General features: G+C 45.3%; 1 protein-coding gene across 1 annotated transcript; it reads left to right on the forward strand.

The window, feature by feature from the left end:
* Positions 1 to 1,980: 1,980 nt before the first annotated feature.
* Positions 1,981 to 5,715, forward strand: LOC121460032 (beta-defensin 122-like). Its single transcript, XM_041670150.1, has 2 exons — positions 1,981 to 2,035; positions 5,570 to 5,715. The coding sequence occupies exons 1-2, from the start codon at positions 1,981 to 1,983 to the stop codon at positions 5,713 to 5,715; spliced, it is 201 nt and encodes a 66-aa protein (XP_041526084.1).
* Positions 5,716 to 17,474: the final 11,759 nt, after the last annotated feature.

Below are 17,474 nucleotides of genomic sequence, written 5' to 3' on the forward strand. Positions count from 1 at the left end.
GGGGACATCATTAAGATTCTGTGATGCCAACTCCAGGATGAGATCCAAAGTTGCTATCAGCAGTGGCAATGAAGAGCAGTCTGTAATTAAGAAGATTGTAAAGAGACTGAAGATTGGTGATTATGGCTGTGGGATTCTGTAGGCTCTGTAGGTGTAAGCCCAATTAGTTTGCTCCACATTGGTGGCAAAGCCTTAGATTCCTAGTCTTTCATTTTCTGTGTATTTTGAATGTTCAGGGAGCCAGACGACTGAAGGTCGGGTTGAGTTTTACAGGCCCTGGGCTCTAATCTGCTCACCAATGAGGCTGAATTGTAGAGAGAGAATGTGATTCATTCTAAGGCCACACAACTAAGTGGCACATCTGGGACAGTGAGCTGGATAATTTCAGCTCTAGCTTTCTTGGCTTCAACGCCAAAGTTCTTGTGAAAACTGGGCATTTTAGGCAGCGGGAGCCCATTTCTTTGATAGAGAATATCTTGCCACACAGTGGTGGCCAACACCTTTAATCCTAGCACTCGAAGACAGTGGCAGACCAATCTCTGTGAGGGACTAAATGACCAGCTAAAATCTCTTAAAGTGTTTTAAACTAGCTCATCCAAGTTAAGTTAGAATTCCGATAGCCGTGGATAGCTACACTCGATGATGTAGGACTCCAAAGTGTGCATGTGTTTACATGTGTTTGGATTTGAGTGATTGTGTGTGTGAAGCCATCCACCTTGTGTTTTGAGACAGGGGCTCTCATGGCTGGCCAGTGGCAGTGAGCACTAGGGTTCCTGAGTGCCTGCCTCTATTTCCCCAGCACAAGGGTAGTAAGTATGTATCATCCTTTTTTTCATTTATTTTTGGGGGGACAGCTGTGTCACTATGAAGCCTTGGCTGTTCTGGAGCTCCCGAAGTAGACCAGGCTGGCCTCAAGCTCACAGAGATCCACTTGCTTCTGCCTCCTGAGTGCTGGGGTTAAAGGCTTGTGCCACCATACCCTGCTTCTGCCTCTTTTATGTAATTCTGGTGATCATACCCGGGGCCTCATGCTTGCATGGCAAGCGCTTTACCAGAAGAGCTACCAATGTAGGGCTTTGTAGAGCGTGGCAAGAAATGTGGAGTGTCGAGGATTTTTAAATGTATTAACATTTTAAATATAATATTTTAGTTGATTATTTAAAAAAATTTATACACGCATATGATGTATTTGATTGTACCCACCCCTGGTTTCTCTCAGATCCATTTCCCACCTCCCTTCTATTTTTCCAGTTTCATGTCCTTCCTTTGTTTAAAATATATACATTTTATTATTGTATGTCCGTGGGTGTTTTGGTTGCACCTATGCCTGTGTGCCATGTGCATACAGTGCTCACAGAGGCCAAAAAAAAAAAGGCGTGGGATCTGCTGCACCTGGACGGTTGTGGACTGTGATGTGGATTCTAGGAACCCAGGTGGGTTCCTCTGGAAGAGCAGTCAGTGTTCTTAACCACTGAGCCATCTCTCCAGCCCCACTGTTTAAAAAACAACCCAATGAGTCCAATTTGTGCCGCCCGTAGACTCCTGGATGTGCAGCCGTTCACCGGGACACAGTCAATCTAGCAGGTGCCCCGCTCTGAAAGACAACTGATTGCCCCCTCCTCCTGCCCCAGCTGCTATCAACTGGGAACAGCTTCTCATCTAGGGGGAGGGGCTCATAAGTTCCTTTCCCTCCAGAGGAGAGGATTCTGGGTGGAACTGACAGAGACTGACATATACTTATACCCTGACCAGAGGATTTAATCTCGCTGGTTACTGAGCGGATAAAGGGAGTGTCTGCGTAGGAGTGTGTGGTCAGTACTGTGGGTGTAGAGGCCTAGCGACAGGGAAGGCAGCTGGCTCAGGGCAGACTGTGCACACAGGTCTCTGAGGACACGAGTGCCAGCTGGTTACAAGGATCCAGAACTTTCTCCCACTGCCTGGTACCTTTCCAGACAGCCAACACCTCGGATTCCCGAAGCCATGAGGACTGCAGTGTTAGCTATGGCTTTGTTGCTGCTATCCCAGGTCATTCCAGGTAACCTAGAGCCCTTCAGAAGGACAGAGCTGGAGAGTGGGTCTGGCCAGGGTATTTAGGGCCTGAGTGGGTGACCGGATGTCTGGGGCAGTGGGAAGAGTCTCAGATCTTGGGATTAGAACCTGTGAGTCAGGTCGCTCCTCTGTATTTATCTTTTCTCATTTTTGATTTTTACATGATAAATTTGACTAAAAGGTTAAGACTGGACACACTGAAATTTTGGTGTGCAACAAAAGCAGTTTCTTCATTTCCTGTAATTCATCTGAGAGTCCCCAGGAACTTCCATTCTGCTAGTAGAAGTTGGGAGTTAGTCGTCCAGGGATTACCTATAAACCTGGAAGCCAATTTCATCTGTCTCTTATGATTTGTGATACAATTCTGCCTTGGAGAAATGACTAGGCCGCCAGGACTTCTTCAATCCCCCCTTTATTCTGCCCACAATAGCAGATGGATTCAGGAGACAGTGGATGCATCAAGACTCAGTTAAATATGATTTGTTTGTTTGTTTGTTTATTTATTTTGGTTTTTCAAGGCAAGGTTTCTCTGTGTAATTGCCTTAACTGTCCTGGGATTCACTTTGTAGACCAGGCTGGTCTTGAACCCACAGAGATTAGACTAATTGTTCTAAGCCGCATGCTAAATCTGTTGCTGCCATCCTTCCTATCACAGTCCAAGCTCCTAGTCTCGGGCAGTGTGAGAGTCTTTGATCTTTCTGATAGAGCCCTACTTGTCCTCGATAGCGTCTTTCTGTCTCTGGTGTCACAGAATGCTTGCTTCACGCTTGTTTTGTAATTTCCTGATCAACACTAGTTTCCATGCTTCCAATTTCCAAGAATTGGATACTAATTTCTACTGGCTGCTCAATGTCTCTAAGCTTTGCAGTGTCCATAAATGGGGGGAAATTTATTAAAAACAAACACCCATGAATTCCTACTGATATTTCAGATTCGGATTCAAATTTACAACCTACCTCTATATTCCTTCCCCCCCCCCCCCTGCAGTGGTGGGGATGGAACCCAGGGCCCCGTGGGTGGATGCATGCTGCCACTGAGTCACGCACCTGACCTGCTGGGAAAGAGGGACTATACCCTACTTCCTTATTTCACTCTCTCTTACCACAAACACCTCTGCGGTAACATGTCCTCAAGCCATTGACAACTTCTGCTCAGGTTCTCAGTAAACTTCCGTCTTCTTATCGTGCTGTATGGCTCTTCCATCAGAACACACAGCCCCTGAGTCTTTTATGCACTCATTTTATTTTATTTTTTTATTTTTATTTTTTAAATATTTATTTATTTATTATGTATACAATATTCTGTCTGTGTTTATGCCTTCAGGCCAGAAGAGGGCACCAGACCTCATTACAGATGGTTGTGAGCCACCATGTGGTTGCTGGGAATTGAACTCAGGACTCTTGGAAGAGCAGGCAATGCTCTTAACCTCTGAGCCATCTCTCCAGCCCTACTCATTTTATTTTTATATTTTTGTTGTTCATACTGGGTAGGCACTCTGCCACTGAGCTCCGGTGGCCTGACTTTAACTTGTCATTTGGTTTGCGTTTCTACAAGGCACTGCGTATTTAACAGTTAATCCTGTGTGTGATTTACTGGTCTGGAACTCTTGCCCCATCAGAGGCTGTAGGAAAGGCAGTGTTTGTTCAGCTTCAGATGTGAACAGTTCCTTGCTGGCCTTTGTCCTTGGAAGGCACGAGTATCTTAAATACATGACACCAACCTTGATTCTAGCATAAAGCATTATCATCAATAAGTTTTAGTCTAGCCCTGCCCTCGCGTGCACAGGTGTGTGTGTGTGTGTGTGTGTGTGTGTGTGTGTGCAGCCCGATTGCCCAAAACATTTTTGTTTTCTTTTTGTGTCATATCCAGTGATGTTGCAACAATCACCCTGTTTTGGTTCGACTCTCTCAGGCACACTCTACGCCCTTTTGGCATGCCTCTCAAGTACTTCTCCATTGGAGGAGATGTTATTGAACATTGCTTGATGTGTTTGTTGTGTCTCCTTCTTCGTTTTACTTAGGAAAATTCGACACACTTGGGTATGTTGAATATTTTATCAATGGCTGGCCCTTTCCATTGATTCTTCTTGTTCGATTTTCTTTCTAGTGTCTGATGGTCTAGCGGTTAGGATCCATTCTTCCTTGTTTTTTATTAAAATACTTTATATTTTTTGAGAATTTCATGCGCAAGTATTTTATGTAATTTCCATCTCTTTTCTCCTCGTCCCAACTCCCACTGTGTCCCCAACACTCCATCTTGAATTTATGACCTCTTCATATGTATACATATATATATATTCTACTGGATGTGGTCATTCATACAATACTGCTCATATGTATGCACTTAGAAATGACCATTTGGGGTAACTTATCAGGGAGCTCATCCCTGGAGAAAACCAATTGTCCCCCTCTCAGCGGCCATTGATTGCCTGTGGCTCTTCATCTAGAGGGTGGAGTCTGGTGAGCTTCTCCTCATCCACACTGCCATATCTATTGATGAGGTCATGCAGGGCTTGTATGCAGCCATATTGTTAGGGTTTCATGGGCATAGCATCTCAGCCACGTCTAGAAGGCAGTAGCAGCTAGTGTCCTGGTCCTCTGTCTCCTACTCTCTCCCCTCTTCTCTCCTGTAATATCCCCAAGTCTTAGGTGGATGGGTATTGTAGATACAGTAATTGGGCCAGACTCCCTATGGCCATTAATTCTCTGCGTTTTACCAGTCGCGGGCTTCTCTCCTTTATTTCAATATCCTTTCCACTTTGCGTTTCTCTTATGCCATTAGCGTTCACTTTTGACTAATGTGTTATTTCTAGTGCAGTTTTTTCCTTGTAAAATGACTCAAACTGCTCAATCTTTGATGAGGTCCTCTCATTTCACAGCTGGATTTATTTAATACTAGTGTTTTTTGCACAAATTAATTAATAATTAGTTTTATTTTACACTTTATTTTCATTTCTTTTGAGACAGGGTCTTATGTAGCTGGAGCTGGTCTCAAAAACTCACTGTGTGTTGTTGAAGATGCCCTTGAACTCCTGATTCTCCTGCCCCCAACTTTTGAGTGCCGAGATTACAAATGTGGCCATCATTCCCAGTCTATGCTATGCCAGGCCTGGAGCCCAGGGCTTCAAGCATGCTAGGCAAGCCCCAATGGAGCTACCCCCTCTATGCTACAGCAGAGGCATCTCCATTTCCTTTAGAAAAGAGGGAACAGATTCTTAAGAAGGAAGCCACCACCTCAGAGTCTACCAACTGGTTTGAGAGACAGATTTCAAGTCCAGGGTATAGATTCTGACGTTCGTGTTAATCTCACAAGCCACTGTGCTGTTAACTCTTGCAGTCCACGGCTCTCCCAAGGGAGCGTTTACAAAGGCTGAGATTGGGATGTAGTGCCCGTAGAGAATGTGAGATGGTAGGACCTTCCTAAACCCCTAGAGGTGATAGCTCCTTCCATGGCTTTCTCTCTGGTCTCTACCTGGAACCGTGAGTCTGATTCAGGTGTCCTTGTTTTCACCCTGGATTAGGGAACCCTGAAAGGTGCTGGAAATCTCAGGGTGCCTGCCGCGAAGAATGCACCAAGAACGAAAAGTTCTACATCTTGTGCTGGAGTGGCAAAATGTGCTGTGTGAAGCCCCAGAAGGTGCCGCAGCTGTCCCAGGATTTGGACTAGCCCTGTAAAGCCCGAGGTGACAGAAATGAAGGTGGACCCACCCAGAGTCTCACCTCGCCTGTTTCCCGAGCTTCATTAAAGCAGCGTTGTCTGACTTCCGTGTTTGCCTCTTTGTGTGCGTAGCCAGACGTCAGCAGAAAGCACGTGGTAAAAGGGTGCATTCGTGCGTTTAGTTCACCTTTCCTAGGAGCTCTGTGTCTGTGGGGCTAACTAACTGCGGGGAACATATTCAGAGCAAGTGTCATCTTTACTGGTGCAGGCTACCTTTTCGCGTTGTTTGTAAACGATATATTCAAGAACTATATGCATGGCATTTATACTGTATTAGGAATTACAAGTAATCTAGACATGATGTAAGTATAGTCATTCCTCGTGGTCTGTGGTTCTGCAATCCCTGAAAATGCCAAAATATGTGTACCCCCAATTCTCTCACATACAGTATTATACTGTTTGTGTGTAACCTATCCACACCCCAGGTGCCTAGTTTCTTTAGTGTATATTGATTGTGCAAGATTCTGGACTTTATTGTGACATTTTCACCTGGCATACAGTATGTTTTCACCCTCACTTATTTCTTACACTTTTACTCCTTTTACTTCCCTAATAACCTTTTTTAATATATGTGTCGTTTTTATTTTCTTCTTATGATTCCACACACGAGAGAAAGCCTGTTTGTCTTCCCAAACCTAGCTTGTTTTCACTTAACAAGACAATCTCTCCTGCTTCCCGTTCTCCTTTAAATGAAATGGTTTGATCCCCCACGATTGACAAACACTTCATTGTCTATGTAGTCCATAGCCCACCCCCACTTCCTTACGTTTGGTTTCTGACATAAGATCTTACTCTGTAAGTGAGTTCAGGCTGCCCTGGAACTCACTCTGCAATTCAAGGTGCCTTGAACTTATGGCACGCCTCCCGCTTCAGCCTCCGAGGTGTGGCGATTGCCAGTTTGAGTCACTAGACGTGACAGGTCCACAGGCTCTTCCTCCATTCCTACGATGTCTTTGTGACTGAGCTACCACAGCTGGGGCTGTGGCTCCATGTTGTCTCGCCTGTAAAATCCTGACCGAAGAGTTTTGCTGTTTGGTGCTGATGCTGTAGTAGAAGCGCCAGCTCTGGAGAGCTCCCCTGTCAGCCACCTGGTCTGACCTTGGTGTTAACACAGCTCACTAGCAACAACAGTGTCAGGGCCACATCCAACCATGAGAGGACCAGAGTGCCACCCTGCACTAGGCTTAGGAGCTCAGAATTACCATATAACAAAAGCCCTGAGAGTGGCTGAAATTCCAGCTCTGTCTGCCTGTACGCGGGAGAGAACTCTGGAGGCCATCTCTAGTTGGTATTTATTTAACAGCCATTTCTTGAGTATTTTTCAAAGGTTATGGAGCTTGTTTTAAAATGCTTGTTTTGCTGGATGTGGTGGTAGCCCTTGGGAGGTAGAGGCAGGAAGATCAGGAATTTCAGGCCAACAGGGCCATTGAGACATTGTCACAAAACAACCAGACCCAAGAAATGGCCGGGAACTCTCAAGTCCTTCCCCTTCCCAGCATCTTTGTCCTCGGCCCACCGGCAACTGGATATAAGTTGATTGTCTGCTTCTCTATTTTTTCTATTTGCTTTTACAGTGGTTGGGCAGTTTTTATGGGTCTAAGTTAGAAAAGTCCGCACCTAGAAGAGGAAAAGCATTATCTGCCCCAGGAGGTCAGTGGCTGCTTCTGGGGGAAGAAGACAAAGAAAGTACTAAGGAGTGAAGTCTCCGGTTGGGGAGGCTGACATGGTGATAGGAAGACAGAGGAGGACGGTCAGAGGGCCAGGGAGTGTAAGAAAGTGATAATCTCCGGAATGTGCCCAGATAAAATGTTAGCATCTTTGTCTCCCATCTTCCACAGGGCCCCAACAATTACTCTGTGTCCACTCCAGACACAAAAAAGGGTGGGGTGGCCTTGAATTCAATTCTGGGTAAGCAATCTGAGCCTTAGACTTTCAATGCTTTTCAATGTCCAAATTGAATTTGAAGATGTGCAGTTAGGAGTCTGTGTCTCTGACACTGGGTCTGAACTACACTGACAAGGGACTTAAGCCAGGGGGACACTAGGGAAGGAGAGGGACCAGCAGCAGAGAGGCCGAGGAGTGAGGAAGGTGAACTCTGATTGCTAGTGGTGGCGGTGGTTAGCTTCCAGGGCCCTGGCTGTCCTAGAAGGTTGGTCTTGAACTCACGAAGACCCACCTGCTTCAGCCTCCTGTGTGCTGGGATTAAAATGGGGGGCAGTCAGGTCAGAGTCTTCAGCACCTTCTTTAGTGGGATACGATTGTCTTTGCTACAAACACACAAAGGGCAGATGACTCCCAGATGGAAAGGACGCCAGAAGCCGAGTTTGAAGGAGAGCCCATGGCCACTGAGCCAACAGTGCTACCAGCTTTGCCCGAGCCAGGTCTAGCATAGCTGCCTTGGACACAGCAACAAAGGCTGACTATCGGGGTACCATTACTCTTGGGGAACTTTCAGGCTAATGCTTTCTAAAATGTCATCCCTTGGCCACATGTCTCATTGTACCCTAGTCCTAGCCAAGGGTGACTCCCCCCTCCTTTTGCCATGCTGGGTATGAAACCCAGGACCCTTGGCCTACCTCACACTAGGCCATAGTGTGAACTATGACTTGGGCCCCAGACAGCAGCTTCTCTCACTAAAGACAGGTGTTCTTGTCTTTAGACCAAGACTGGTGTGTATTTTTTCTTACTTTCTTTTTATCTGTTCTTTGTGTCTTTCACATCATGTATCTCAATCCCATTCATTTCCCCGTCCCTTCGCATCTGCCCTCTGCCCTTGCAACCCCTCTCCCCTAGAAAGTAAAATTTAAGAGGAAAAAAACGAAAAGAGGAAAAACCTCGCCATAGAAGCTGCAGTGTGACACAGTGAGTCATGCAGTTAACACTTTTGTCCTCATACCTTCACTTGCAAGTGTTACTGGTCTGCTCGAGGCCTCTGGTTTCTGCTACACTATTGATGCTGGGTGCTAGCTGGGACTCCTCTTGGGTATCCTGTTGTTGCCCTGTGTCGTGGAGATCCTGCAGCTTTGGATCTCCAGGACCAGTCCCTTCATATGCTTCAGCAGCTACAGACGGGGTGGGCCAACTCATAACCCTGGTTCTGGTCCTGGATAGCTTCAGGGTTGGATCCCACCAGCTCTCCCGTGACCTCACCACCAGGGTGAGCTCTCCAGCATTGCCCCAGCTAGTTCACCCTTCCCCCACAATAAGCAAGGGGTGGGGCTAGTTCTCCTGCTTTCATACCCTCAGGGTTAGCTCCTACACCTGGGCTGTCAGGGTCAGCTCTGCTGTGTTGCCCAGGTGAGGTGTAGGGGCCACTCTCCTGAGTGCTGCAGCTGCTCTTAAGACTTCAGGGTCAGCTCTTCCACCTCCTCAGGCAGCGAAGAATAGGAATGGGGAGGACATCTCTCCCCTGCCCACACCACCACTTGGCAGATGAGGGGTGGGGCCGGATTTCTCACGTTCACGTTCTCAGGGCTGGTTCACCAGTACCCCTGTCAATAGCGTCAGCTCTGCTGTGCTGCCCAGGTGAGGGCTGCAGCTGGTAAGTCAACTCCCTCGCCCACCACAGGTGGAAGGGGCAAGGAAGTAGGGCGTCGTTCCCTTGCCCTCTCCACCAAGTGGCAGACGCAGGGGGTGTGGTCAGCTGTTCCACTCTCCTACCCTCAGGGCCAGCTCACTGGAGCCTCTGCCAGCTGGGTCAACTCCACCATGCTGCCCAGGCGAGCAGCAGGGCCCACTTTCCCGAGAGCTGCAGGTGGCAAGGGGCGAGGGGGAGGAGGGCGTCTTTCCCTCACCCGTGCCACCACATGGCACACGAGAGGGGCACTACCCGCTCTTAAGATTGGTGTGTATTAAGACTATAAACGTGTGTTTACTGTATTTTTTTTTTATAAAATAGTGCGGAATAGGGACAAACTAAGAATTTAGCAGAGGGGCAGAAGATAGCTTAGTGGTGTTCACAGCACTTGCTGCTCTTGCCGACGTCCTGGATTCCAATCCCAGCATTCACATGCGAGCTCACAACCCTCTGGAACTCCAGCTCCAGGGGTTCAGACACCCTCTTCTGGCCTCTTCTGGTGCCAGGCAAGCACACAGTGCACTTACATATATTCAGGCAAAACACACACATAAAACAAACACAAACAGATCCTTACAAGACTGTTATGTAGCATTTGCCTGGGATTTTTCTCTACTTTGTTTGAGTGGGCATCGTGAAAACATCATTCTTTCCTGCTCTGTCTGAAGGAGAAGTCAGACCTTGTGTTCTAAGTGGCCTTCCTTTTTTAAATGGAAAACTGAAAATGTGTGTATGTGTGTGTATGCGCGTGTGTGGTGCGTGTATGTGTGCGTGTGTATGTGTGTGCATAGGCGTGTTCATGCGTATGTGTGTGTGCGCACGCGTGCACATGTTCCGGGAGCAGACAAGAAGACTGTTCCTTGCCTGCCCACTGTCTTCGTTAGGAAGACCTAAGCACAAGGAAGCCAACTCAGGTGGATGTCTTCTCAGGCATGACCGCCTGATCAGGGATTCTCAAAGAGGAATTGTCTGCTTCAGGTTGTCCTGTGGGCTGTGGCTGCATCTGTGGGGGATGCCCTTGACTGATGTGGAAAGACCCATCCCAAATGTGGATGGCATGGTCTGGTAACAACCCAGATTGAAAAAAGGAAGGGAGAAGGAAGGTTGTTTGCTGTTTGCTTTCCTGGCCTTCCCTCTCTCCACCAAGTTAATTTGCCCATCGCTGCTGCTGACTCCCTTGCTGACATTGGAGACAGCTTCTTCTGCCTCCAACACGGACTGAAGAAACCCACAAGGCCTTTGGTACTAGTGGTCACCCAGCCTTGTGGGCCAAGCAACTACTGGCTTCTCACCGTCTCAGCTGCAAGGCAACTACTGTTGGATACTTGCCACCATATTTTGTAATTCAATATAATAAATCCACATCTAAAAGACAAACTTGCATATTTGGCCTTCTCTTTGGTTTCTAGAGCACCCCAGTTAAGACATGGAGGCTGGGTCTTCCTGGGATGAGCGAGGGGATGGGTTTGACCTTGGGCGGTGGTGCTGTGGTGAGAGGGAGCAGCCTGTGCTTTGGTGGAACTTCATGGGCAACAGCAATCCTGCAGCCTCTTAGAACCACCCAGGGAGCAGTCCGAGGGCCTTAGCCATACCCTGGTTCTGAGAAGCAAAGAGACAAACACCAAAGTTGCTGCATCCCAACAGACTTGGTTCTGGAAGCTGACGGGTGGCAGCAAGGGAGTGGAGAAAGGACCACTACACAGACAGGTACAGAATCGCTGGGGCAGGCGGGCCTTGAGCACTTGGATGGAGTGGCATCAGCTTGCCTCAGCAACCTGGAATCTCAGCACATTCATTACCCTTAGCACAGGGGGCAGGCTTAGCGAGGCTTGGTGGGAGGTCTCTGTAGGCACGCAGTCTCAGAATGTAAACCTCCAGGAGGAGGAAGCTGCAGTTGCCAGTCTTGTCACGTACTGGTCAATTTTGTAAACACTTCTGTGTAAACCAGAGAAAGGCTTGGCCTTTCCAAGTTTCTGGGGGTCAGAGGTCTTGGTCCTCTGACCAACCCCATGTCCAATAGGGAATGTGTATCCACTCAGGCCTTCATCCCATCTTTCCCCATTCACTCAAAGCATTCTTGACTCCCTACACCTGGTCATGGCTAAGGACTGGGATCCTCGTTCTAGACAGGGGAGGTCCTGGGAGATCAAACTGAGAACAGGATGGCACAAACCCAATAATAATGGACAATAAACATCTTACCGGGTTAAAGTAAATAAAATCAATATAGCATTTCCTAAGAACTGAGGGTGATGGGTTACTCTTAGTGTTTTTCTTGCTGTTTTGAAGAATTACAGAAAAAAAAAGGCCCAGAAGTGTAGCCTGATTGATAGAACACCTGTAAACTATGTACCAGACCCTGGCTTCAACTCTCAATACCACACAAACACACAAATTTGTAGACAAAATACTTTGCCCTGGCATCTGTGTCTCTCATGGAGAGGGGCTGATGGAGGGTTGGTTCAGATCCTGACCTCTCCATGATACTCTTGCCATGCTTTCTTAAACCTTGGCCATCCATGTTGCCTCCCCCTGGGCCACAGGCCCCACAGGCCCTCGGACAGATAGAATGTACATGCACAGAGGGGAAGGGTCTTCATCAGAGACTTCAAATGTTGGGGTCTCATCTCTTTGACATTGTTATTGACTTAAGGACTTTAGTGAGAGGAGCCCGTGAAATCAGGCTAAAGTCCTTTGCAGGCCTGTGTGTAGGATCTTGATAGCCAGTGTCCCCTCTCCTCCTCCACATGGAACTCATAGCTGCCCAGATTGGAGGGGTGGAGGGAGGGGAGGCATTCAGAGCCAGCCAGGCCAGGCTGTTCCCGTGTGGGAGACTTTTAAAGTTGGACACTGCACTCTGTTCTCATCTTGTCTCCCACAGACACAATGCAGCAATCACTATCAAGTTGGTTCTCTGGCCAAAATTCGCCTCCTCCATTATCGCCCCAGGTCTTCATCCGGTGGCAGCCCCTGCTCCCCTCATTTTATCTGCTCCTCCTAACTTTGTCCCACATCTCCAGCTCAGTAAGAGAATTCCCAAGCCCCTGTCACGTTTCAGAGTCACAGGGCATAGGGGGACCGAGGTAGTGGACACCATGCCTAAAGGTCTGAGAACAGAGGTGTTTACAAACACCTACTCAGTCACCGGCTGTGTGTCTCCACACAAATCACTTGGCAGCATAAATGCACACAGGTCACACACAAGATAGTCCTAAATATGTACCATTTGAACACACACACACACACACACACACACACACACACACACACACACACGAATGCATGCAAGCACACAGACAAAATGTAATTTAAAAATTTAAAAAGAACACAGCAAACCAGGAGGCAGACTTTACTATCCCCAAATCTAGTGAACTGCTTGGCCCTTGGAAGGGCTCTGTGATCACACTCATGGCACCACCCAATGCAAGCTATTGATTTTCTATGATCATTTACTCAGTGGAGTAATAGTTACATTTATTAGGCTTGCCAATGTTTATTAAATACTATTCTGCTTATAAAGCCAGGTTCTAAATATCTCTAGTTCTCCTCAGTGTTGGTCCTTTTAATAAGTCAGACCCTGACTTTTAGCAAGCTTTCAATGCCCAGACTAAAGGAAAATATTCCCAGCATACCCCAGAGCTGGCTTTGGTGGGAGTGGGTTCTGGCCAATGGACTGAAAACAGCGTGTGCCACTTCTGAAGGTTTCCTTCAAAGAAATAGCATCACACTTCACCACACTCCTCGATGGTAGGAACTGGAGCTGCTCCTGCAGGTGAAACTGTCTGAGAATATGTAGAAGGATTCAAGGTCCCTGCACTTAACTGCACACAAAAATGGGAAAAACAAAATCAATGTATATGTTTTGGAATCATTGTTTGGGAGCAATGCCTATTAAAATAGCTGGATTAATATCTGAATATGACAGGTAAAATCCCATGCTAGGGTTAGAAACTGTAAAAGTCTGTTCTCTGCTTCTCTTACAAAACATCAAACTCTGGAAAGCAAATTCATTAAAACTACCATTTGGGAGACAGAAACTCTTTGATTAGGCAGCCACACCTGTCCTGTCTCACTAAGGGCCTCGTGGTGGGTGACATCCCAGCGCTGAAGATCACATGGCAAAGCAGGAATCCAGAGATGACCAGTGGTCAAGTTCATTCTTGTTATAACAACCCACTCTTTTGGGATCTAAGCATAGTCCCGTTGATGGGGGCTGTTTGTTCGTCCCCACTGCCCAGATCCAAAATAATCACACAGAAACTATATTAATTGCAATACTGTTTGGCCAATAGCTTGCTCTTACATCTTAAATCAACCCATTTCTATTATTTTCTATTTTACCATGAGATTTGTGGTTTACTGGTAAGGTTCATTGGTGTTTGTCTCCTCTGGCAGCTACATGGCGTCTCAGACTCTGCCTACTTTCTCCCAGCATTCAGTTTAGTTTTCCCCCAACCTAGGTCTATTCTGGTCTGCTGTAGGCCCAAGCAACTTCTTTATTCATTAACCAAAAAAAGCAACACATATACAGTAAAACTTCCCACATCATTTCCCCTTTTCTGTCTAAATAAAAAAGGTTTTAACTTTAACATAGTAAAATTACATATGAAAACAGGTATAAAGCACGAATTAAGTTTACAATATTTATATCTATTTTGTCTTTTATCATAACTAAAGAAAACTATAACTATAAATTCTTTAACTCTACCAAAGACCACAGAAAGATATAATATTACCTAAGTTAGCAGGCAGTGCATTGTAAGCAACTTTCAAAACTCTAGAATTGACAGAGACATCTTACTGCCTGGAAAGTTACCCAAAGTTCTTCTGTACCATTGGGGCACACATCTTCAGCCTACAGGCCTATAGTATCTGGCAGACTTTTCCCCGAAGCAGGAAATTTCAAAGAGAGTTTCACCTATATTGACAGTTTGTCAGTCACTTTCTTCTGTGTCCTGCAGAATGTCTAGCAGACTCTTTCATGAAGCAGGAACCACAGAGTATTGTCTCACCTTTAGGCAAGTCCAACAGTCATTTCTCTGTGGGTCCTGCATGTCCAGTTTATACAGAAAAACATGAAGAAGCGCAGGCAAAGCAGTTTCTTGCCCAAATAGCTGATCAACTTCATAAGGAGTCTCTTTGATGCCCATCATCTTCTTGAAGTAGATTGGTGTTGCCAAGAACAGATGTCTCATTGTCATGTAAAGTTCTAAGTTTTTTTTAAAAAAAACATTTTAAATACCATATTCTGTTAGTCTTTGAAAAGTTTGAAGAATACCTATCTAATTGAAATATATTTCTATGTATCTAGAAAACCTAACCAACATGACTAGGGTTTCAGGGGTGTGGAAGAGTTGGAAAGAACTCACGGACACTAGAAAACACATTTTAAGATGTGCATCTAAGTGTCACCATGATTGTGTGGCCATGATATACAGAATATTTTCCCAAGTGTTTCACACTTTGTCCTTTACCTAGAAGATTTCAAATGTGCTCTCTGCAAAATAGCATGTTAACCCCATGTGTTCTTCCCTACAGGCTTTCTGTCGTCTTTCATGGTACTTTAATTTTATTTTATTCTAATCCGTTAAAAAAAGTCTCAAAAATCCAAAAAAAAAAGAATTTTGTGTAATGGAAATAAAAAATAAAGTAAAATAAAGTTAAAAAAAAAGATTAACTATTATAAATGACTATCTATTAAACCTGTGTTTCTTAATTATATATTACATTTTTAAATGAGCTGCATAAACACAACACCTTAATCAAGAGCAGAAATATACATATAACAAAATTGACCTTAAGTTTGCATCAATAAACCAAGATCCATACCAATGCAAAGCATTCATCTCTATAGCATTTCCCCCTTTAAATGTAAACAAACATTTATAAACAATATTTGAGAATTTGGGAATAGTTCTTTCCAAACTGCTTCCTGATTTTTGTTGGGCAAAGTGTTTTTGAGTGTTCATGGTGACCTTTCAGGGGTTCTTGGTCCATCAAATCACATTAGTCTGGAAGGAACCGACAGATTCTCATCTTCTGTGGAAACAAAAGCAGAACCTTTTTTTCCAAAGCAAGATAGCCTTAGACCCAAATTTTGAAGTCAAGATACCTTTAAAATATATATGTTGGCTTAACTTAGCCACCTGTCTAATGAAATGTCTCTCTGTACTTAGCTCATTCACAGTTAAAAAATTCAAAGAAGACATAATAATATACATAATCCAGACTCTCTGTGTATATTCCATCTTTATGTGGCTTAATTTTCTTACTTTATTACTTTTTCTATAAGCTTAATATTTATTTTATTATCTTTATTCCTTTGATCTATGACTGTCTGTACTCTTTTATATTACATTTACTGTCTCTTTACTCTTTTCCCTCTCTCTCCCAAGCTTGTGGACATTTATATTTAACACCGTGACCCATTTAGAGATCTTTTCCATTGGAATTTATCTTTATTGTGTATGTAAAATCCTTTTCTGACAAAATGTATTTTAAAATGGTAAGCAGGGTGGTCGTCTCAGCCCTGGATACTGGCTCTGCCTCTCTCGGCCTTTTAACATGGCAGAGGTAATTCACTGTCAGCTCTGGGATCACTGGGAGGCAGCTGCACTCACCACCCCAACTCTGGTAAGCAATTGGCTCATGCTGCCACCAAATAACTTGCAGCATTCTGCCCACAAACCCCATCTAGGTGCTCTGCCTCCTGAAAGAGCCAGAGTCACTATTTCTTATGCTGAGTCAGTAAGCCTTCTCTTAAAGGAGCCATGGTGCTCCTGCCCACTGCCAACAAACAGAGACCATCCAAAAAAATGTGGCTACCAAGAAACTGCTTAACTCTGTTCTTATGTGTCTAGAATTCCTTTCCAAGATCTCTCAGATTTTATGTGGATGTACTCAGCCCCGTGTTGGGTGCCAATCTGTTGACAGAGGCTGCTTGTTCATTCCTCACTGCCCAGACCCCAAATAATCACACAGAAACCGCATTAAATTACAATACTGTTTGGCCAATAGCTTAAGTATATTTCTAGATAGCTCTTACATCTTAAATTAACCCATTCTGTTGTTTTATATTTTACCATAAGACTCATGGTTTACTGGTAAGGTTCTCCAGAGTCTGCCTCCTCCTGCAGCATCTCAGACTCTGCCTGCTTTCTCCCAGCATTCAGTTTAGTTTTCCCCACTAACTCTATTCTGCCCTGTTGTAGGTCCAAGAAGTTTCTTTATTTATTAACCTAAAAGCAACATATATACAGAAGGACTTCCCACATCAGAGTCCCCCACATCTTCTAGCTGTGAAATCCTGTGACCTAATTACCTTGCACTAAGCCTTGCCTTGGTGTGTGTATGTGTGTGTGTGTGTGTGTGTGTGTGTGTGTGTGTGTGTGTAAGAGGTCAACGACAGGGGTCTTTCCCAATTGTTTTTTAGTCTCTTACTGAACCTGGAGTCATTGATTTGCCTAGACTGGCTGGCCAGCCAGCCCTAGGGTCACTGCGCCATGGCTTCCCCAGCTCTAGGATTACAGATGTGTGCTACTGAGTCTGGCTTTTACATGAGTGTTGGAGATCTGAACTCAAGTCTTCATGTTTACGCAACAAATGCTTTACCCACTGAGGCCCCACCTGTTACAGGCTCTACCATCTCCCTATGCTGAGAGATTTCCAGCCCATGACCTTTTGAAGGGCACAGTTCAAGCCAAGTTCCTGGCAGTTCCATGAGAGAATCAAAGATGAAACATGTACAATAAATATGAAAATCCCACAGGACTTGATAAAGGCCACAAGAGAATGGATTCCATTTCAGAGCAGCCATGCCTGGAAGGCCTACCACCTGTGAGAGACACCCACAATGACAGGAAGTGACAGCAGCCATTCAGGGAAGCTTGGAGTCCTGCAGAGGGAGATGCAGGCTGAGGCCTTGATATAGAACATATGGGAAGGTTTAAGATTTCATGAGACAAAAATCTGTGGTGGAGGGAAGAGAAGAGAAGAAAGCTAAGAATGAAGAACTCTTTTTTTTTCTTTTTTGTATTTTGAGACAGGGTTTCTCTGTGTAGCTCTAGCTGTCCTGAAACTAACTTTGTTGATCAAATTGGCCTCGAATTTATGGAGCTCCGCCTGCCTCTGC

This window comes from Microtus oregoni, unplaced genomic scaffold (assembly GCF_018167655.1).
Source record: "Microtus oregoni isolate MIOR12 unplaced genomic scaffold, Mior012 000020F_ref0000438, whole genome shotgun sequence".
NCBI lineage: Eukaryota > Metazoa > Chordata > Mammalia > Rodentia > Cricetidae > Microtus > Microtus oregoni.

What these genes read in the sequence shown, in the direction of transcription:
- LOC121460032 (XM_041670150.1), top strand. Translation starts at nt 1,981, where the DNA reads ATGAGGACTGCAGTGTTAGCTATGGCTTTGTTGCTGCTATCCCAGGTC. An exon ending in GCTATCCCAGGTCATTCCAG is followed by an intron (nt 2,036 to 5,569) that starts GTAACCTAGAGC and finishes ACCCTGGATTAG; the next exon opens with GGAACCCTGAAAGGTGCTGG.